The sequence below is a fragment of the Aspergillus mulundensis genome, assembly GCF_003369625.1.
Source record: "Aspergillus mulundensis strain DSM 5745 chromosome Unknown scaffold_1, whole genome shotgun sequence".
Lineage (NCBI taxonomy): Eukaryota > Fungi > Ascomycota > Eurotiomycetes > Eurotiales > Aspergillaceae > Aspergillus > Aspergillus mulundensis.
In genome coordinates, this window is record NW_020797889.1 from 813,354 (window position 1) to 835,420 (window position 22,067).

A 22,067-nucleotide genomic window follows, 5' to 3' on the forward strand; every position below is an offset into this window, starting at 1 on the left:
GCAATTATACACTAAAAAACCTTAAAATAATGCTTATAGAGCCAATTCATTATAATATTGGCTAGGTGGCAGCCTGCTAGGGTATCCGGATAACGTCAGGCCTGTCTGCCTGCTATCCCGACTTCCAAGGTCGTAAATAGAAGGAACCAACTCCACGGGATATGGGCAGCTTAGATGAATCCCCGTGGCCTGCATCGACTACAGTCTGCGCTAGGTTACATACCCATATTGATACTAGGTAGGAGTAGGAGAAAACACACGTCAAAACACCTCTATACCCAACACTGGGCGGGTAACAATCGATGCAACAGGGTTGCATGACAGTCGACACTTAAGTTCAAACAAGCACATACGACCACAGGGTGTGGAGAACAGGGCTTCCCGTCCGCTCAGCCGTACTTAAGCCACACGCCGGCTGGTTAGTAGTATGGTGGGTGACCACATGCGAATCCCAGCTGTTGTATGTTTTTTGTTTTTGGTCTTTCTGCAGTTGGAGGGTGATTTCATGGTGTTTTTGTTGAGGGGGCTGCTTGTTCAGGTGGACCCACATTCGATACTTTAAGTACGGCTGGGCGGACGGGAAGCCCTGTTCTCCACACCCCCGGGCCTGTGGTCGTATGTGATAGATGTAGTCAAGCTAATAGCTCATATGGAAAGACTTGCTAACAGATTACTTGTCTACTACTTCTTAACATGCCTACCTAGCTTCCTGGCTTGATATGTAGACGGGACGGTGGACGGATAGCTTCTCTTGTCATTGGCTCATACTCTCGCAGTCCACGGTGCCGTCATCATTGATGGATGTATTCGCCTAGAAGACTAGCATAGGGTAGTCCTTGTTCGCAACAATGACATCTCTCCATGCTAAGCCTCGTCGTTACCGTCGATCGAGCCTCGTAGTATATTCGGCAGCTGGTGATGTTGGCTATGCACCGGGATACCGGTATGTGGAGGCGGACGAGCATTCTGGCTGGGGGGCTTTCCTTCTCACCCTACCCTACCGTAGGTACCATCCATAGGTATAGGTACAAACCGGTCAACTGTTAGGTAGCCGGCACACCCAGAAGTTCCTCCCTACACTTGTCCACGGTTGTACTGATTCCCCGATGACGCCCTAAGGTCTGCCTGGCCTTTACAGGCTCGTGACTGGAATTTCAGTGTGTTGTTCGTTGATTGGCTGTTTTGGGTCTAAGTTTAAAGGCAGCCAGTTATCAAATTAGGGTTATGTCCAGCACGTGAATGGCACCAACCATCACCTATCTAATACCTATCCAATTCCAATAAACACCAACCATCTCCATCCATACCGATTTAACTACCCCTCTCCGCCTCCTCCCGCAGCCCAAACTCCGTCACCAACTCCTCCCTCAACCCCACCTCCTTAACCGGCAGCGCCAACAGAAACCCCGCCGCCCCAAACGGCACCGCCATCCACCACACCCACTTCAGCCCATCCTCATACACCCTCAGCACCTCCGCCTGCAACACGGGCCGACCAGAAAGACTCTTGACCAACCCCTCACTCGCCACCGCATACGCGCCCCCATCAGCCAGCATCTCCCTAATCGCCGCATCACTCACAATCCCCAACACCCTCTGCACACGCGTATTAAATATCGAGGTCGGAATCGCAATCCCCCAGATACAGCCTAGACTGCGCAGGAACGCCCACGTTGCCGTTGCCGTCGCGACGTCGGATTCCGGCAGGACGGCTTGAATGGGCGGGAGGGTCGAGGAGAAGATCATGCCGGACCCGACGCCGAAGAGGACCTGGAAGCCGGCCCAGTCGCGGGCCGGCGAGCGGTCGTCTAGCAGCGAGAAGAGGCCCACGCCGGCGGTCATGCAGATCGCGCCGAGGAAGTGGAAGGGGCGGTATTTTCCTGTCTTTGCGAGGAGGATCCCCGTGATGACGCCGAAGGGCGCGATCGCGCCTGTGATGGGGAGGACGGCGAAGCCGGAGTTCGTTGCGGACAGGCTTTTCAGCGCTTGGAAGTAGACTGGCAGGAAGTAGCCGACCCAGTAGAGGAGGAGGCTTTGGAAGAAGGAGATCCATAGGGCGCAGAGGGCTGTTGCGCTGGTGAAGACTTGGAGTGGGATGGAGGGTTCCGGGCAGAAGCGCGAGGATTGGTGGATTGGGAACGCGATGAGTCCGGCTATGCCGAGGAGGAGCGGGAGCAGCACGCGCCATGAAGACCAGGGGTATGCGGTTCCGGCCCAGGTGAGGGCTAGGAGGATGGCGATGACGGCGAGGGTGAGGAGGGTGTTTCCTGCTATGTCGACGCGGAGGAATTGGTTCCAGATTGTGGCGTTGGGTGGACGGGGGTGCATGACGCGCAGGAAGAGCACGAGGAGGACGAGCGACACGCCGCAGAGCGGGAGGTTGATGTAGAAGACCCAGCGCCAGGAGATATGCTGGGCAAAGGCGCCGCCGAGGACAGGGCCGACGGTTGTGCCGACGGCCCAGACGGAGGCCATCAGGGCGACGTATTTGCCGCGCTGGCGGAGGGGCACGAGGTCGCAGATGACGGTGTCGACGAGGATGTTTATGCCGCCGCCTCCGATGCCCTGGACTGCGCGGCCGGCGATGATGGCGCTGGTGTTTGTTGCGGCGCCGGCCATTGCGCTCCCGATTGCGAAGACGACGACGGAGCTGATGAGCATCCAGCGGCGGCCGAAGATGTTGGCCATTTGGCCGAAGAGGGGGAGGACGACGGTGGAGGTGAGGATGTAGGAGTTTGTGATCCACATGTAGAGCTCGCCGGAGTGGAGGTCGGAGGCGATGGTTGGGAGGGCTGTGGAGAGGATGGAGGTGTCGAGGGCTGCGAGGAAGGTCGTCGTGCAGAGCGCTGGGAAGACGGCCCAGAAGCGCCAGGTCTTTTTGGGGGTGGAGGTTGATGTAGGAGAGGGCTGCGTTGGTGATGGTGATGGGGCATTCTGCGAGCTGGTTTCATTCTCGTTTTCTTGTGAGTCGTTCTCTTTGGCTTTCTTTTCTTCTTCGCTTTCGTTTGGTGTTGGTAGGGCTGTGGCTTTGGTTACCTGGATGGTTGAGGTTTCCGCCATGGTACTGACAGGGGTGGTGAATGAGTGAAAAAGGAGGAGGTTTGACAATGAGATGGACGAAAGAACAAAGAAAGCTCAGGTGAGAGCCCGAGGGATGCCTACGGTAGCTAACCTCTTGGAGACTAGCACTGCCACCGTGGACATGCGTAGAAGGAAGAGCATCCCTGCAGCCCAAGCCTGGGCGTTTCTCAGCCCCTAAACCCGAGCCCGGGAATGCATGACCGATGTATGTATGGATGTATGCAAAGATGCAAAGATGCAAAGATGCAAAGATAGGTGGCCGTTACGGTACGCATAGTACCCCAACCTGTAACATTCATTTTACCGAGCAATCTACCTGTCGAGTCTACCCTGTCTATGTTTGACCTGCCGACAAGTCCTCCACCTTGGTGCAGATCCAGCAAGAGGCATACATATTAACCCGGTCAATACATGCACCCTCAATTCGAGCACTAACACGTTCAGCCGTAAAGCCGCGCGTCGTAAATGCCGCAATATACCAGGGCTGGAGAGCTGCAGATCGCAGCAATACGCGGCCCCCCATCTTCATCGCACGGTTAAGCCGGATAATCTGCTCGGGGCCAGACTCGCCCTCTTGGTCAAACCAGTCCATACTGTCCATGAGAACAGCAACCGTTAGAGTATCTGGGCTAAAGCGGCTAAGTACCTTGGTAACCTCATCGGTATGGATGTGAAGATTGTCTAAGGCGCCGGACTGGGAGAGCATGGCATGCGCTTCTGAGGATAAGTACTCGGGGTGGCAGGTCCGGCTATATTTGCCAGCCAAACAGACATAGTAGTAAGGGTTGTCGCTGCCTATGTGTGTCTGCTGGGCCACCGGGTCGACAGTATCGACCATGTAGTGCCAGATGGCTCGGGAACGGATGTTGCAGCTGGCACCTGCAGCGGCTTTGTAGTCGCTCTCGATCATTGCAAGTTGATTTTTAGGGACGCCCAAGGCTTTCCATAGAAACTTTTTCTGGCTGACGACCAGTTTGCAGAGCAGGGGTGATAGCAGAGCAGGGCGGATCAGGGTTTGCCAAATGTTGACCTGCTCAGAAAGGCTGTCGGCGGCGAGTAGCTGGCATACAGCAGTTCGACGGCCCAAAATACTAGAGACCCAGCGAATGACGCGGAGGGCGTGGCGAGATCCGCCGGTGTCATACAAACCTGAACTCCCGGGCCTATCGAATACATAGGCGTGGTCGAGCCAGTACTGGAACGCACGGCTGGAAAGATGGGGCGAGATGTGGTTGAGAAGCAGATGATGAAAGTCAGGGTGTCTTCCCTCGCCGAAGAGCATCCAAAAGTCTTCATAGGGCAATGCGCTATAGCAAGCCATCTTGAGCTCAAGGAGGTGATTCTGGGCCGGATTAAGGTCGACGGCATGGATTCTCGCGGGGCTTTTTGTGGCATATGAAAGAATATTGTCGCCAGCGCTTGTCATTGCAAGCACTACATCGTCCGCGCTCAGGTTGAGTAGACTATGGTCTTGGCGCGAGTCTTCCCAGGTAAAGGCGTAGATATACTCGTCTTTAAACTGAGTGTGCTTTGGGAGCTGGTCGTCATAATAAGCGCGCCACGAATGATTCTGGTAGAAAGAAGACGGCAGGGGAATATTCGCTGCTTGGTTCTGGATTGCCAGTTCCTCAGAACAGAGCATCTGGTCTGTATTTTGCGGACTGATCTCTGCGTTTTTAGGACGCCCAAGCCAGATGTAGTACGGTATCCAACCGAGAGTGCGGTTGCGAGCGTTTACTGTGAGGAGGGTGCCGAATCTAAACTCCATATAGTCCCGACGACCAGCGTCAAGCCATATGTGGTCTAGATGGAACCAGGCACGCCAAAAGCTCCGCAAAAGCCAGTTAACGTGTCGTCCAGTGTGGCTTCCAATGTAGTTTCGCCCTCCAAAATCCAGACGAGACTGAGCATAAAAGTCAACAACGCCAATCACCCCGTCGGCGGCGAGAAGCGAGGTGAGCGAGTCGATGACCGGATAGTAATCAGGCTGGGATTCAGAATTAGCAATTGAAGCACGCTGATCGAGACACCAGTGGTTTCTTACAAGCATGGATAGGCTATACGACATGGTGATAAGATTAGCCTTTCGCGGTGGGCAAAATGTCCTTGCATCCTCGCAAACCACCTGGACGTTCTTCCAGCCGAGACGGCGGAACCGCTGTCGCGCAACCTCGCAGAGAGATGGAGATAGATCAACCAGATAAATAGTTGAGAAGAACTCTGGCACATTGACAAAGGAATACATAGCCTCGATGCACCATCCTGTCCCTCCACCAACCTAACACAGTTAATTTCGGAGAAGGTGTGGTTTGCAATGGCTGTTACTTACATCAACCCAGATGCGCTCGCTCTTGGGCTTTGCCTTCAGCTGGGCGGCGACTAATGCAAGCATCTCAGTTCTCCCTTGAAGCAAGCGGCTCCGCGTGGTGTCATAGACAGATGCCTGCTTCTTGTAGAAGCTTTCAAGGAACGTCTGCTGGCTACCACGATCCCCGCCATTATGGGACTTGATGAAGCAGCAGTAGCAGAAGATAAAGAAGGCATGGAGACGGCCCGGGCCTTCAATGCTTTGCGAACGCTGTCGAGCAAGGAGCCGCGAGAGAAGTAGACCGCACAGCGCAACTGCGCTGAATCCGGTGAGCGTCAATGGGAAGCCAAAATTAAGAAGCAGACCGTCGTCTCCAGAGAACGCCATCTTGTCCACGTATCTTTGAAGGATAAGTCGGGAGTCGGGAAGGCGTAGGGCACCATAACCAGGTACTATATATGTATCCTTCCATCAATGCCCATTGATGCTGGCAATCATCAGATAGCCTCGAGCTGGACCCCACTAGGCGCATACTTCCCCTCATTGTGTAGATGATGATATTCCAGCCGCGATGGAAATTTTCAGAACCGATTTCACGACATGGGTCGCCTTATCGTCCCTTGTTTGCCCCTTGGTAGTCTCCAAAATAGCTAGAGGAAGCGAACTTCCCAACAGCAATTGCCGAGAGCGACCTGCCCCCGGTGGCCTGACAGTCCAGGTCGTCTTGGTGTTGCGAAGGCGATGCAGGCAGACAGGGATGTTCTGGCCGTGTATGGCTCGCTCGTCTGGAAAAGAGCACTAGCTTGGGCCGAGCTGTGGGCCGAGCTCTGGAGATTAAGGTAGACGTCCGAAGTAAGCCACCCGCAGCCATTTAGAGTAAACCCCAAGCAATGCATTCGTCTGTCATGCTTTCGTCAGACATCAGCGCTAGGCCTTAATGTTTCGGAATATTCTAAGGCAGACCCACCATGAACGGTGCCGAATTGGGGGCTGAGCATCTCGCCATGGCCATTGGCTGTCCTGATAGAGCTGACGGAGAGGGGAAGCTGCAAGGTTCTTGGCCCGGGTGGTGTGAGGCGTATGTTTGAATCCTTCCAACGGGTGATGTTCATCGAGAGCTCGCAAGCTCGGTCCATTGGAGGAGAGACTGGCCCGGGGGGGAGTGTTAGTCAGCCCAAAGCGGCAGGAGCGGGTCCTCGCGTGCGATTCCCCTCACTCCTCCTCCTCCTCCACTCCTCCACGTCCCTACGATCATCAAGTTTCATCCAAACGCGGCTGATTTATCAGTTCTCTTCCTTATCTGACCCTCAACCGGGATATGCAATCATCTATCCGGCAGGGATCTAGCTGCACGTGGACCGTTGTGTCGCAGCCGTACTTTCTGAGCCGCAATCACTGACTCCAAGACTCTTAGGCTATTCGGGAATTCGCTTGCTGCGGCGTCTGTCACTCGAGAACCCCCGTCCCTCGCTTCGCTAGCCCATACACCCGTGGCAGCCTCAATTTTTGGATGTTAGCGTTCGCGAGACTGTCCATCCCTGCTGTCAGAAAGCGCTGTTTTCGTCCGCGTCGATCGTCCTTTACGCGCCGAATCAGGCACCGCGCGCCGAGACAGGCAGCAACGAGAACCAGAATTTACGGTTAGTGTCTGTCTTGACTTTGATTTCTGAATCGAAGGGCTCTGCGTAGCGGATAACTAATGGCGGCAAGATGTAGTCACCCCTGTTCGGACGGCCGGATGGGTTTACGGTACCGAGAACTACAAACACTCCATAGTCGTATCCGCTCTTATCTTGACCATGTATCAGCTCATTGATCAAAGATGGTTCGGCGATGGCTAGGTTCGGCGGTGGCTATGGTTCGGCGATAGCTATGGCTATGCTATGGTTCCATTGTTCTATACTCGTAATCGCCCCCTGCCTCCCCGCATTCCCACCAATGCCGTCTCTTGCCCTGACGAGAGGAATAGCAGGGGTCATCAGCTATCTCTGTCAGCATGGGTTTATTCTCGCGCCTAAACCAGGCTAAACTCTTGGGAGCTGAGTCTCGGTGCGGCCAATGAATTCGTGGCTTTCAGCCAACGTTGGTCGCTTCCCGGGAATCCTAGATATGGCCAATCCGACATTGACTGGGAATCAAAAGTCCTCTTCAGGCCTGACACTAACAATATACTCTAGCCGTGAGGTCATGGCCCCCAGCTTCTCCATGGAGGCAACGGACTTATCGGGCTCGGCCCAGCTGTTTTGAAAAAAACAGCATTCCAGCGGATCTAGACGAGGGCAGAGAGCTGAGACCTTGGTGAGCACTAAGATGGCTGAGTACTTGCTTCGATTCCTTCGAGGGGACAGCTCTCCATGTGAGCTCGGGCAAGTAGTCGCTTCAAATCCCCCGCTGCACCTGGTCCAATTTCTGTCAGGTATATAAACGTGTATACTCTCGACCAGAAACTACCCTCACACACTGCAGACACTCATTCATTGAAGGTAGTCTGCAGGTTTTTCTTTGCTCCCGTCTCACACCATATCTTGATTCACAATGAGCGATCTTCATGATGAGGGCATTGCCATCGTGGGCATGGGCAAGTCACCCCCCCCCTTAGTCCTTGCCCTCCCAATCAATCCAGAATCCGGAGCTAACAATTATGATCTTTACCAGCGTGTCGCCTTCCCGGAGATGTGCAAGATCCTCAGTCCTTCTGGGACTTACTGGTCAGCCAGAAGCTCACTCGCGGCCCCTTCCCTGAAAGCCGATTCAATCCTACAGCGTTCTACAACCCCCAGAAAGGGCGGCCGGGAAACATCCGATATACTGAAGGCTACTGCGTTTCCAACGACCTTGAAGACTTTGACGCCGGTTTCTTCAATGTCAATCCAACGGATGCCCTATACCTTGATCCCCAGCAACGCCAGTTGCTCGAGTGCTGCTTTGAATGTATGGAGTCGGGAGGCATCACCCTTGAGAACGTTTCTGGTACTGAGACGGGGGTCTACGTTGGCAGCTTTGCCAGCGACTATGAGACGCTTGCCTTCAAAGAGCCGGAACGCATTGAAGGAATGGCCGTACTTGGAATGGGTCGGACGACTATCAGCAACCGCGTGAGCTACATGTATAACCTTCACGGGCCAAGGTTCGTCGCGAAAGCTCCCCAGTAGATTCGCTGTTTGGATCAGCTAACCATGGTCGTTCTAGTGTGACGATGGATACGGCGTGTTCTTCGACACTGTACGCTTTGCACTTTGCAGTGCAAGCCCTGCGCAACGGTCAGATCCCGGCGGCGTTTGTTGGAGGCGTTAACCTGATCCTCACGCTTGAATACCATTTTGCCATTGGACAGATTGGGGCTCTTTCCCCAACCGCGCAGTGTCATGCCTTCGATGCTTCTGCTGATGGCTACTCGCGTGGCGAAGCTATCAATGTTCTTTACCTCAAGCGCGTATCTGACGCGATTCGAGACGGTGATCCGATTCGCGGTGTGATCCGTGGGTCATCCTTGACTGCGTAAGCTTTATCACACATATAATTCTGCTTGAATCTTCTTTGACCCATATACAGGAACGGCAAGAACAATGGTATCACACTTCCAAGTGCGCTTGCTCAGGAACTGGCAATCCGAAACGCCTACGAGCACTCCGGGCCACTGGACTATAACGCGGTTGGCTATCTCGAATGCCATGGCACTGGAACCCCTGCGGGAGACCCAATCGAAACCACAGCAATTGCGAACGTGTTTGGTACTCACCGAGAGTGGCATGAGCCGTTGTATATTGGGTCTACCAAACCGCAGGTTGGTCATGGTGAGGCTTGCTCGGCCATCACGAGTATCATGAAGGTTGCTCTGGCAATTGAGAACGGGGTCATCCCGGGTACGATTGGAGTCAAGAAGCTCAATCCTGCACGTTAGTACCTCCAATATTCTGATTCACATGAGGATAGCTTTGCTGACAGACTTGGGACACTACAGTGGACCTCAGAGGGGGCGCGCTGGCCGTACTTACTCAGAATACCCCATGGCCAGAAGGCAAGGCGAAACGTGCATCTATCAACTCGTCCGGGTATGGCGGAGCCAACGGACACGTCGTGATTGACGGAGTCGATGAGTATTTCCAAAGCATTGGCATGCCAAACCCTTTTAGTGAGCGTTCCACTGTGGACCCGTATGACACAATCATCCAGAAACGGTTTTTGTTGCCTGTCACGGGCCACGACGAGTATTCCATGCAGGAAGGCTTGAGTAACTTGGTGAAGGTGGTGGAGAGTCAGGCCTATGACTTCCACGAGTTACTACACACTATGATTGCGCGACGCACACGCTTCCACCACCGAGGCGTCATTCCCGTGGAGATGACGAGCTCAAGAAGTCTGACGTTGAAAGAGCCCATCACCGGTCGTACTAACAACAGCGTTCCGGTCATTGCGTTTGCTTTCACTGGTCAGGGTGCCCAATGGGCTGAGATGGGCCGCCAGCTGCTGGACTGCTACCCGTCAGTGCAGCAGACGTTCAAGCGACTGAACTTGGCCTTGTCCCAACTCAAGGAGCGGCCAGAATGGACGCTCGAAGGTACGTCATTATCCTGGAATTTAGTTTTATCTGAATGAGTTCTAATCGCTGTGCTAGAAATCCTGCTCGAACCCGCTGAGACAAGCAGAATCAGCAAGGTTTCCTTCTCGCAACCAATCTGCACAGCAATTCAGATTGCCCTTGTTGATTTACTTCGAGAATGGGGTGTCAAGCCTCAAGCCACCGTCGGCCATTCGTCTGGCGAGTTAGCTGCAGCCTACGCAGCCCAACTCATAACAGCCGAAGAAGCCATCATCGCAGCCTACCTGAGAGGCGTTCACGCTACGCTGACCCAGGCACCCGGGTCAATGATGGCCGTCGCAATGGGCGCGCATGAAGCTGAGAAGTTCCTCGCGGACAATGAGATTTCGACCGCCGATGTTGTTGTTGCCTGCGTGAACTCACCTCAGAGCGTCACCTTGAGTGGCAAAATTGAGCCCATTGACAAGCTGCATCGAGTTCTCAAGGAACAGGCAATTCTGTGCAAGAAGCTTCCGACGGGGGGGAAGGCGTACCATTCCCCAAGTATGAAGGAGGTCGGTTCTGGTTACAGTGAAGCTATCTTGGAGGCGACCAGTCGTCCGAACGACGGTGGAGCCGTGCGCCCAATTGCTCCAGCTCTTGAAGGTACAGAGAGACCTGTCATGGTCTCTTCAGTGACACTGGCACATCTCCAGCCAGGAGATATCGACGGAACGTACTGGCAAACCAACTTGGAGAACCCAGTTTTATTTGATCCTGCCATGAAAGAGCTACTGAGTCTCAAATTTGGACCGGAGGACCGACATGTTGACTGCGTGATTGAGATCGGAGTAAGCTTTTCCCACATTTCCCAATGATGGTTGGTTCCAATGCTAATTTTGTAACCATGCAGCCGCATAGCGCTCTTCAGGGTCCGATCAAGCAGATCATTGCGTCGCCAGAAGTTCAAGACATTTGGAATGCGTCGTTGGGAACCGCGGCCAAGGTGACTTACGAGCAGACACTCGAACGCGGTCATGACGCCGAAGAGGACATGCTACGGCTGGCAACCAGCCTCTTCATCAAGGGATACCCGGTGAACATGCTTCATGTCAACGGCCATCTGGCTTACCGTCCATCGAAGGTCCTTATTGACCTTCCTAAATATCCATGGAACCACCAAACCAAGCATCCCTTGGTCGTGAACCGGGCCACAAAAGACTACAAGTTCGCCACTCATCCCCGTCATGATCTCATCGGAAGTCGCCTACCAGGAGGAAATCGTATGGAGCCCATCTGGAGGAACTACCTTCGCTTAGATGATGTGCCGTGGATCAAGGATCATGTGGTATGTCTCCCTCCGCACAGATGTTTAAAGAACGCTGGCTGAATAATGTGTGCATAGATTGGCAGCGCTATCATCGTCCCTGGTGCGGCGTATTTGGCTATGGCTGTTGAGGCCGCCGCCCAATTCGCCGAAGACACTACACTGGGCGGCCCGCCGTTCGACTTCGAGGATGCCAAGTTCCATCTTCAAACCGTTACCATCAAGGCAGCTCTCGTTCTGCCAGCGAGCGGCACTGCCGACATCATGATCAATCTGCGGCCTACCGAAGCCTCCGCTGCCTCCAACCGGCTAGAGTTCAAGATCTGCTCTGTTGCAGACGACCGGTGGATTGAGCATGCAGAGGGCATCGTTTCCTTCGAGCTTACGCACGGATCCAGAACTCAAAAGACACCTTTCAACGGGGAGACCGAAGAGCCGATGTTCGAGCAGACTTTCAACAAGGATGCCTGGTACGAGCGACTGAAGTACCGCGGCTTCGACTTTGGTCCCCGGTTCCGAGTGATCGACGAGATCCAGGTTCTGCCACATGCGTCGCGTGCCCGTGCCCAGACTCACATTCTCAAGACCATGGATCCGAGATCCACAGATACCAGCGAGTCCCGATACGCGATTCATCCGCTAACGATCGATGCGGTCTTGCAGGGGCGAGTCGCCTCTGTCTACACTAGCCGTGCAGACCGAGAGGAGGCCACGCAGATCCCTGTCTTCATTGAGGAGATGACAATCAGCCCGGCATCATGGGCCAAGGACCAAACCGGCTTCATTGATAGCGTGGCCTGGACAGAAGGCGCCCGCAGTGGAGGCTCTCACTCCGCGTTGACAACGGAGAGCGGGTTCGAGATCATCTCCGCCAAGAACGTGAAGTGGCGCCAGTTTGAGAACCAGGGCAGCCAGGAGAAGATGAACCAGGATGCGACAGGGCGCGAGCCATACTACCGCATGCACTGGAAGCCCGACATTGATTTCCTCGATACCGCTGGGGCGCACAGGCTGTACCATAGTGATTTCAAATCACCTTCCGGTGCCGCGTATCTGGATGAGGTACATTACATCCGTACGCGACTGGAGACGGTGACGGTCCTCTACGTCTGTGGAGTACTAGATATGGTGCGCAGAGAGGATCTCTCCACAGACCCAGATTTGAAGTGGACTCACGGATACTACAACTGGTTATGTCACGTCAAGACCGAAGCGGCCGCGGGACGCATGGTTCTGTGTGAGCCGAACGCCACCACTCTAAACCCCCAAGAGCGAGAGCAGCGGATCAGGGAACTGTTGGCAGAGCTGCCGGATGACTTTCCCCAGCTCGAATTCAACGCCCTTGTCTACAACAACATGGTTGATATTTTCAACGGCACCAAGGCCAGTATTGATCTAGCAGTGAAGGCTGAGATTCTGGCCCGCGTGTACGCAGATGGATCCATCCACGATGCAGCCCGCAAGAACCTGGCCTCGGTGGTAGATATCATGGCGCACAAGAACCCTACAATGCGAGTGCTGGAGGTTGGAGCTGGCACAGGGAGCTGTACCAGTGTTGCACTCGAAGTGTTGAATGCGTATGACCGCGACATGCCAGGCAATTACCACCATGCGAAGCGCTACCGCGATTATACCTTCACCGACATCTCGCCGGCTTTCTTTGAGAAGGCTGAGGAGCTTTTTAGCGCTTACCCACCCATGATCTACCAGACGTTTGACGTGTCGGTTGACCCCGCATCCCAAGGCTTCGAACTTGGCGCCTACGACCTCATCCTTGCGTCCAATGTTATGCATGCCCCTGGTAATACCGATCAGCTGTTGCGCAACTGCAGGCGGTTGCTCAAGCCAGGCGGCAAGTTGGTCATGTTGGAGATCACCAAGACAGAAAGTCTCTCGCCGGTGCAGTTCGCTTTTGGCACGTTGCCGAGTTTCTGGGAGTGTCTTGATGACGTGGCTGCAGAGCGCCCCTTGGGACCATTCCGCAGCCTCCCGTCATGGGAGCAGCAGCTGGAAGCATCTGGTTTCAAGGGCCTGGATATGGTCCTGACTGACTTTCCGATGCCATTGGAATTGGAGAGTGTGATGGTGGCAAGCACCATTGCCGATCCGCCCAAGCAGAAATTGGAGCGTCTTGTGATTGTAAGTATTGTCTTTATTAACCTGTTCCCTGGTTGTTTTTAACGCCGATAATCTTTTAGGTGCATTCCCCCAGCCAAGACGACCTGGCCCAAGCCGTCGAGCAGGAATTCCTTCTCCAAGGCAAACTTACGGCTGAAGATATCAGCCACTACGCTCTTGAGTCGGTTCCTGCGGCTGATGAACCCGTCGGTCAGAACAGCAACGCTACTTACCTAGTGCTCGAAGAGGTGCAGACGCCCGTTCTGGTTGATATGCAGCCGGAGCAATTTGCCGGCCTGAAACGCCTCGTCGCATCTGCCTCCAGTATTCTATGGGTGACCGGTGGAGATCTCCTGGAAGGCCGGTACCCTGCAATGGCTCTGGCCCATGGTCTCAACACAGTCCTCATGAACGAGAATTCGACCCGCAATCTCCGATTTGCTGCGCTCGATGTTGACTACAGGAATACCAGCGATGCCCCTGCTCTTGCCAAAGCGGTCGTGGATGTGACCGGCACAGTCGCTGCCGCTCCAACTCGTGCCGAGTGTGAGACTGATTTCATGTTCAAGGATGGAGTCTTGCATGTCTGCCGAGTTGCTCCTGATATGGACCTGAACCAAGAATTCACCCTCGACACGGGCAGTGAGGGCCGTCTGGATCAGGAATTTCCGACTTCGGGCAACGTCCAGCTTGCGATGGGGACTCCTGGTTTATTGGACACGGTCTATTTCCGGGAAAGGCCGACTTGTGACATGGCTCTGGACCCGGATGAGGTGGAGGTCCACGTGCAAGCAGTCGGTCTGAACATGAAGGTACGTGATAAGACGATTGAAATCGAATTTATTAATCTGAACGCGTGTTCCAGGACTATGTAATCGCCATGGGCAATTTCGAAAGCGTCAAGTCCAGTAACGAAAGCACGGGCTTTGTCGCGCGGGTTGGAAGTAATGTCACGCATCTGCAGCCTGGCGACAAGGTCATTTGTCTCGAACGCGGACACTATGACACTTTCCTGCGGAGCCCGGCCCTGAAGTGCCTGAAGCTCCCCGATGATGCAGACCTAGTGGCAATGGCCACCGTCGGCATTGCGCACGGAACGGCCCTCTACGCCCTGAAGTATCTTGCTCAGCTGGAAGCCGGTGAGACCGTCCTTATCCAGGCGGCCACTGGAGGGCTGGGACTGGCGGCCATTCAATATGCGAAGTATGTGGGCGCCGAAATCTATGCCACGGTAGGAACCCAGCAGAAGAAGGACTACTTGATCAAGCAGTGTGACATCCCGGCGGATCACATATTCTGGTCCCGCTCGTTGCAGTATAAGGATGCTTTACTCCAAAAGACTGGCGGTCGGGGCGTTGATGTTGTTCTCTCGACGATATCTGGCCCTGGCTTTCACGAATCTCTCAAGTGCTTGGCGCCTTGTGGAAGATTTATTGATGTAGGTCGTGGCAATGTGCTGGACAAGGGCTCGATGGGCCTGTACACGTTCGATCGTAGCATCAGCTTCTTCTCCTTTGATCTCAACTTGATTTTGGACGAAAAGCCGCGGATCGCGCAAAGGTAAAGACCCTTCTTTACGCAATCAGGTGACGAGTCTACTATCACGGTGGCTAACATGGTATATGCAGACTCATGTCCGATGCTTTGGGCCTTCTCGAGGAGGGTCATATAACTCCTATCCGACTAGACAAGACCTTCCATATCACGGAGATGGAGAGTGCGCTCCGATACTTCGGCCAAGGACAGCATATCGGGAAAGTGGTACTGACGTACGGGCCCACCAGCAATAAGATCACCCTCAAGGGCGCTCTTCAACCGCGCGGGGTCGATGCCCAAGCCAGCTACCTGCTGGTTGGATGTCACGGAGGACTAGGCCACAGTATGGCCGACTCTCTAGTTGAGCGAGGCGCCAGGAACTTGGTCTTCCTTGGCCGGTCGAGCGAGACCAAGCGGGAGATTGCCTCCTTCTGCAAGCGGACACGGGCCAAGGGAGTGAACGTGGTGACCATCCAAGGAGACGCCTCTAAGATGGAAGATGTCGAACGAGCGGTCGCCCAAGCTATCTCCATGGGACCACTGAGGGGAGTCGTGCATGCGGCGATGGTGTTGCAAGATGCTTTCTTCGACCCCATGACACTGGCCCAGTTTAACACAGCAGTGCGCCCTAAAGTGCATGGTGCCCTGAATCTCCACCGCGCCACGATCCAAGCAAATGCCGACCTCGACTTCTTCTTCATGACCAGCTCAGCGGTGACGTACGTCGGACACATCTCGCAGTCCAACTATGCGGCGGCCAACACCGTGCTGGACAATCTCGTGAGACAGCGTATCCGCCGCGGCCTACCAGCGGTCACAGTCTCTCTAGGCCCGATCAAGGGAGTCGGCACGTTGAACAACAAGCCCGAGTACGCTGAGAACCTCCTGCGTTCTGGTCTGATTGAGGCAGAGGAATCAGAATTTATTCGGCACTTTGAGCGCTTCACGACGCATCCGCAGCCACCGTCGAAGCAGTTCGACCCGCTCACGCAGGGTCACATCCTGACTGGCGTGGAATATGCTAAGCACGATCTTAGCATGGTCCAGGTCACACGTATCGAGCAGGATCGCCGCTCAGCCCTGCTCGTCACAACTCTTGAATCCCGAAAGGCTGCGGCAGGCGGCGCCGGTCATGGAGATGCAGCTGCTGACGGCAGTGGTGATGATCAACTCGTTGCCAACCTCCCTGAAGATCAGGACAAGGCAATTATCGTCCTTGCTGAAGCCATTGGCCGCCGTCTGGCCAAGCTCCTCTTTATTCCGCCGGAGGATGTTGACATTAGTCGGCCATTCTCGCACTTCGGGCTTGACAGTATGTCTGGCAGCGAGCTTATTCATTGGCTAAGCCAGAGATTCGGTCTGGGCATGTCATTCCTGCAGCTGCTCGCGCCGTCTTGCACCCCGAAGAGCCTGGCAGGTACCGTGTTCGACACCCTTGTCAAGAACAAGACTGCGCAGGCAACGGACAGCGCGGGTCATGAGAAGACCAATGGTGCAAATGGTACATCGCACCAACAGGTGAATGGTCATTCTACGACCAACGGTGCCACTCATGATGGCTCCAATGGCGTTACTCAGAACGGCAGCACCAACGGTCATGTAGAAGAGCGAGATGTTGTCAACGGCAGCAACGGCTCAACTACACACCGGAGCGACTCCCTGGTTGGGAAGTTCACTCAAGCAGTCCAGAAGGCCATTGCTGATCCTAAACCTGTTATGCACTCCTATGTGTGTACTGTTGTCGGTCGCCAAGGTATGTACCGCCATTAATACCGCCGGCATGGCCCTCAACGATGCTAATCTACTTTCACAGGTGAGGAGCTCTACAGCCTTGCGGAAGGTGCGATGTCGCCTGGGTCCAGCGATAAGGCAGATCTTGACTCGGTCTACTGCATGGCGTCCCTCTCCAAACTCATGACCACGGTAGGAGTCATGATTTGTGTCGAGCGCGGGCAGATCTCCCTTGATGAAGATGTGGCTGCCATCTTGCCGGATCTGTGTGCGCTCCCAGTTCTCGACGGTGTCGATTCTGATGGGCAATGTCGGACCAAACCCCGCACCAAGCCCATCACGCTCCGCTTGCTGATGAGCCACCAAAGCGGTTGTGGCTATGACGAGAGCCCTGGTTTGCCACGATGGGCGCGACAGAACGGTATCACAGCTCGCACGTTCGACAGCGACTTTGTAAGTACCAGTACTCCACTTTTTATCTACCAAGCTAACCACCCATACAGGAAGCCATGAAGACCTACCCACTCCTCTTCGAGCCAGGCGAGGGCTGGATGTACGGGTCCGGCATGGACTGGGCAGGCGAGCTCATCGCACGCATCAACAACACCACCCTCGAGGACTTCCTCCGCACCAATGTCTGGGGACGCCTCGGCATGACCTCCACAACCTTCCACCCAGAGCACCACCCCGACATCCTGCGCCGAATCGTCCCCACATACGAACGAACAGACGACCAAGGCCTCGCCCCGCGCGAACCCCTCTCCCGCATCCCAGCGCTCCACGACTGCGCCGGCCACGGAATCTGGTCCACCCCGCGCGACTGGACCCGCTTCATAACCATGATCCTCGCCGACGGCGCGCCCCTCCTCAACCCCTCCAGCATAGAGGAGATCTTCCGCCCGCAAACCACCGGCGTCCCCGAGCTGCAAGCTCTCCTCTCTGGCCCGCTCCGCGCATCCCTCCTGTCAACCGCCGCGATGGAAGCCAACAACATTGAGATTGCGCTCGGCGGCCCCGTCTACATGGACTCTATCCCCGGCAAGCGCTCCGCGGGCACGCTGCAGTGGGCTGGCCGGCCGAATCTGTTCTGGTGGATTGATCGGGCCAAGGGCGTTGCTGCGACTACGTTTACGCAGGTTATTTCGCCGGCTGATGGGCGGTTTGCGGCGTTGACGGGGGCGTTGGAGGTTGCTGTTTATGCGGAGCTTGTTTGATGTGATTTGATTAGACTGGCTTGGGTTGGGTTTTCTGCTTTTACTTTTTGAATATATTTGTCATTCTCATTCTCTCTTTTCCTACACAGAGGATTGTCAGATCTACTGGTCCTTTATATTACTTTGTGGTCGAGTGGGTGGCGGCTAGGAACTCGCAGAAACTGCGGAATCAATGGATTGATCTAACAAATCTAACACTATTTGATACTTGAGGATACCTCTGGCATCTCTACTTGGTCTCTGACTTTGGGGGCCCGGTGTGCTGGGCTTGTAGACGTTATGTTTCATAGCCGTAATAAACATCCCCATAGCTGGGAGTGTGACGAGTGTGCCCATACAAAGCAGATGCTGTTCTGTCTTCATAAAATCCACCTACGCTATCAAAGCATGCCCTGCTTTCCTCATAGTACAGAGTCCTTCGGGAACTATTATAACATATATATATCCAAGTTCGATGGTCCACGCCTTTGCTACACTAGGCTGTCTACTCCGTAATTGATTGCTTTTAGTCTGGGGGGGTTCATAGGTGCAGTACCATCATCATCACCACCCTGATGTAGAAATGTATTAGGGGGAAAAAAAATAAAAGTCGATGACATGCCGTTCTACAGTGTTTGACCACATGCAGCATGTATATCATCCAAAAACAAAAGAAACAGGCTCTATCCGCGGATCGAACGCGGGACCTCTCGCATTTGAAGCTTTAGGGTTTAGCCCTAAGCGAGAATCATACCACTAGACCAACAGAGCACGTGATTAGTTGAAGGTATAACTGGTAATTTGTCTTATATAGCTAAAAGAAAAGTGTGGCTGTTGCTGCCAATCAGGTTGTTATAAGGCTGTGTACAAAAATATATATTTGTCAATATGACAATCATCCAAGCCATGGACAGTGCACCTTGGTAGCATAGTGATTATATAAATAGGGCACTAATATACACCTTCATATATGCCTTCTTCCACCCAAGAGGCAACTATCCAATCCTGCACCAGCCAGCCCACGACCGTGGCCCAACTATCAAGAAAGGAGCGACCACCTCCATCGCCCCTGCCCAACCCTATACACGCCTGCTATTTCCACCTCTATCATGGACTCTTAAACCTTCTCCAACCTATATCACTCTTTAACTCTCAGCATCCAATTAGACCAAAATGTCATACATATTCTAAACATTGGTATCGTAGACAATGTCGATTGTCGGTCGCAAGGTTCAGTGAACAAAGGCTACCGAACCCTAAATAAGCTTACTTCAACCAACCAACCTCATCCAAACGACCAAGACCAACATGCCAAAAGTGGGGAAGTCCATGGTACCCAAGCGCCTGGAACTAGAATATAATGGCCGATGATTGGCCCTAATGAGATAGTAGTATCAATATCATCTCAACTAATCCTTGTCCAAGCACCAAGTAATTAGAGAGTGTCTGCCACGTAGGCTTAACAGCAGGCTTAATTTAATTTGGCTTAGCGCGCCCGAGGGCTGTCTTAATTAAAAAGGTGGTTTAAAAAATTAAGCACGTAGCAAGCTTATTAAGCATGCTTGTTACTTAATTTAAATAGGCTTAGCGTGGCGCTAGCGCGGTTAAGTAAGTATTATATTTATTAGGTTTTTATAACATGTTTTAATATTTTAAAAAGGTTACTTTACACTAAAAATTATATATAAAGTAACTTTTATATTATAAATAATACCTAAAATTTATTTATTAGGACACTTCTTAACTCTTAATAGTAATTAATATAATTTTTAGTTAATTTAATACCTATATTACCGCCGTTGCCTGGGCCGCTAGTAACGCCTTAAATAATAACTTAAATAACGCCTTAGCAACCTGTTTTTTATGTTAATTTTTATTACCTTATTATGCTAATAGCCTTTTTAATAATATAGGTACCTATAGCATTTTTTAATTTTATAGCGCAAGCTAGTACCGCACCTTTAGCATGGCTAAAAATAAAAAATACCCAGGCTAACTTTTAGGCTAACTCTTAGGCTAATCCTTAACTATTTTAATAAATTACTATGCCCAAAGCCTCTTTGCAGGCGTAAGTATTTTTAATATTTTTTATTTTTATAGCACAAGCTAGTACTATATTTTTAATATAACTAAATATAAAGCTCTTGCAGGCTACCTTACAAGTGTAAGACCAACAAGTCTCAAAGATCTCTACTAATAATAAAGATATTGATAAAGGAATCTGACTAATAAGAATAGAGTATTTTAAACCCTGTTAAATAATATTAAAAAAGTTATTTAAAGATTTAGAAAAAAGGCTGGCCTTAAGGCTATTTTTATAAATTTTTAAGCTATGCTTAAGCTATTCCTAATTAAAAAGTAAATATAGGTTTAAATACTTTATACACGGGTTTTTACTTTAACCTATACTTAGGGCCTATCCTAGCCTTGCTTAACTAATAATTAAAACCCTAAATATTAATAACCTAGTTAAGTTATATAATTTAATATAATAATAAGGTATACTAAGCCTTGGCAGCCTAAGGCTAAAGCTTAGGTTACCTAAGGTATTAACTCTAAACTAACGGTGGATTGGCTCTGGTAATATTAAACAGAAAAACATTGGCCCTAACAATTTCACCAGCCGATCCATCAGCTTGTCAATACGCGGTAGCGGATAACAATTCTTGTTAATTATTATATTTAAACCGCGGTAGTTAACATAAAAACTGTTATCACCGTTATGGTGTTGCAACTGCGTAGTGTTATAATAACACAATCTGGTGGCCTAAGGCTGCCGGGCGGAGGAATATTAATATTAAACTAGCCGCGTGCCAAGGCAGCGGCCAGTTATATAATATATAAAATACTAAGTTTAACTTTAAACTTTAACTTAAAAAATTAGTAATTAGTTTTTATTATAAATATATAATGCCTTTTTTATTATAGTAATTTATATTTTTTTAAGCTTATTATAGTGTATAAATATAACTTATAATTTTAATTACTTTTTTTTTAAAAAAAAACTTATTTTATATAATAGTTAGGTAATAAACTTAATCCCAGGGGCTAGTAAATAATATTTTAAAAAAGTAATTATAAATCTTAACTTAATATTTAATTAACATGCCTAAAAAAAAATTTATAAACTTTAAACTAAAAAATCTTAAGGGCGCCCTTGCTATTAAACCTTAAATTATATAAAAAATATTAAAATATAAAAGGCCTGCCCAGGGGTAAGAAAATAAAAATAGTAAAAAAATTATTAAAAAACTATAGGTAATACTAAAAGTAATTTTAGTAAAAAAAAAGGAATTATAAGAATAAAAACACCGTAAAAAAAAAAATACTAATAAATTTATACTTAAATTAAAAAGGCATGCTAATAAATTATAAGGGCTAAAGCTAACTAGTAAATATATAATATATTTATTTAATTTATTAAGTAATTAATAATCCCGCGCTAAATAAACTTTAATAACCTTATAATTTTAAAAAAAACTACTAAAGGGGTTATAATAATAATAATATAATTTAAAAAAAACTTTTTAAAAAAATTATTATTTGCAAAACCATACCAGGCAAATAATATTAAAAAATTTAATAATTAAAAGTTAAACATGGAAATATACTTTAAAACCTTCCTAACTTATTACCTAAATAATAATTATAAAATATTTTAATTTATTAGATTTTTAGCGGAGGACCGCAGGCGGGAATAGTTTAATATTTATAAAATAAAAATTATATTTACCTAAAAAAATTTTTTTAACACGCTAGTTAAAATAATTAATAATAAAATAGTACTAGTTAATAACTTATTAATTAAGTAGGGTAACGCAAAGTAATAATTATAGTAAATTATTAGGTAATTTATATAATTATTAAACTAAATTAAAAAATACTTACCCTATAAGTATAAAAATAATTAGCACTAAAAATACTTATACTAAAAAATTTTAAAAAATATATAAAAAAAGTCCCTTATTTATAAATACTAAAAGCTAAAACACTATAATAATTATATATTATACTTAATAAGTATTAAGAATAACATGCTTAAGCAAAAAAAAATAATTATAAAAAAAAAAAAAGTTTTTTAACTAAACTTACACAAGGCCATTAGTAACTAAAGTTAAGGTACTTTTTATTATTAAAAAAAGTATAAAAGTAAATACTAGTATAAAATAACCTAATAATTTAAATAATTTTTTATTTATAAAAAAGCTATACCCAGGCAAATACCTAAACTATAGCCATGCTAAATATTTTAAG

General features: G+C 50.2%; 3 protein-coding genes across 3 annotated transcripts; 1 reads left to right on the forward strand and 2 right to left on the reverse strand.

Annotated features, from left to right (window-relative positions):
* Positions 1-1,311: 1,311 nt before the first annotated feature.
* Positions 1,312-3,060, reverse strand: DSM5745_01782 (MDR family MFS transporter; the record flags this gene model as incomplete). The annotated part of the gene is made up of 1 exon (XM_026743798.1): positions 1,312-3,060. The coding sequence occupies one exon, from the start codon at positions 3,058-3,060 to the stop codon at positions 1,312-1,314; it is 1,749 nt and encodes a 582-aa protein (XP_026606961.1).
* A 355-nt stretch (positions 3,061-3,415) lies between these two features.
* DSM5745_01783 (class I SAM-dependent methyltransferase) lies at positions 3,416-5,776 on the reverse strand (the record flags this gene model as incomplete). The annotated part of the gene is made up of 3 exons (XM_026743799.1): positions 3,416-5,068; positions 5,126-5,359; positions 5,411-5,776. 3 exons carry the CDS (start codon positions 5,774-5,776, stop codon positions 3,416-3,418), a joined length of 2,253 nt encoding a protein of 750 aa, XP_026606962.1.
* Positions 5,777-7,924: 2,148 nt separating this feature from the next.
* On the forward strand, positions 7,925-17,834 carry DSM5745_01784 (uncharacterized protein; the record flags this gene model as incomplete). The annotated part of the gene is made up of 13 exons (XM_026743800.1): positions 7,925-8,064; positions 8,103-8,516; positions 8,579-8,887; positions 8,942-9,285; positions 9,351-9,947; positions 10,005-10,759; positions 10,822-11,256; positions 11,314-13,374; positions 13,434-14,165; positions 14,219-14,913; positions 14,982-16,642; positions 16,703-17,073; positions 17,124-17,834. The coding sequence occupies 13 exons, from the start codon at positions 7,925-7,927 to the stop codon at positions 17,832-17,834; spliced, it is 9,225 nt and encodes a 3,074-aa protein (XP_026606963.1).
* Positions 17,835-22,067: the final 4,233 nt, after the last annotated feature.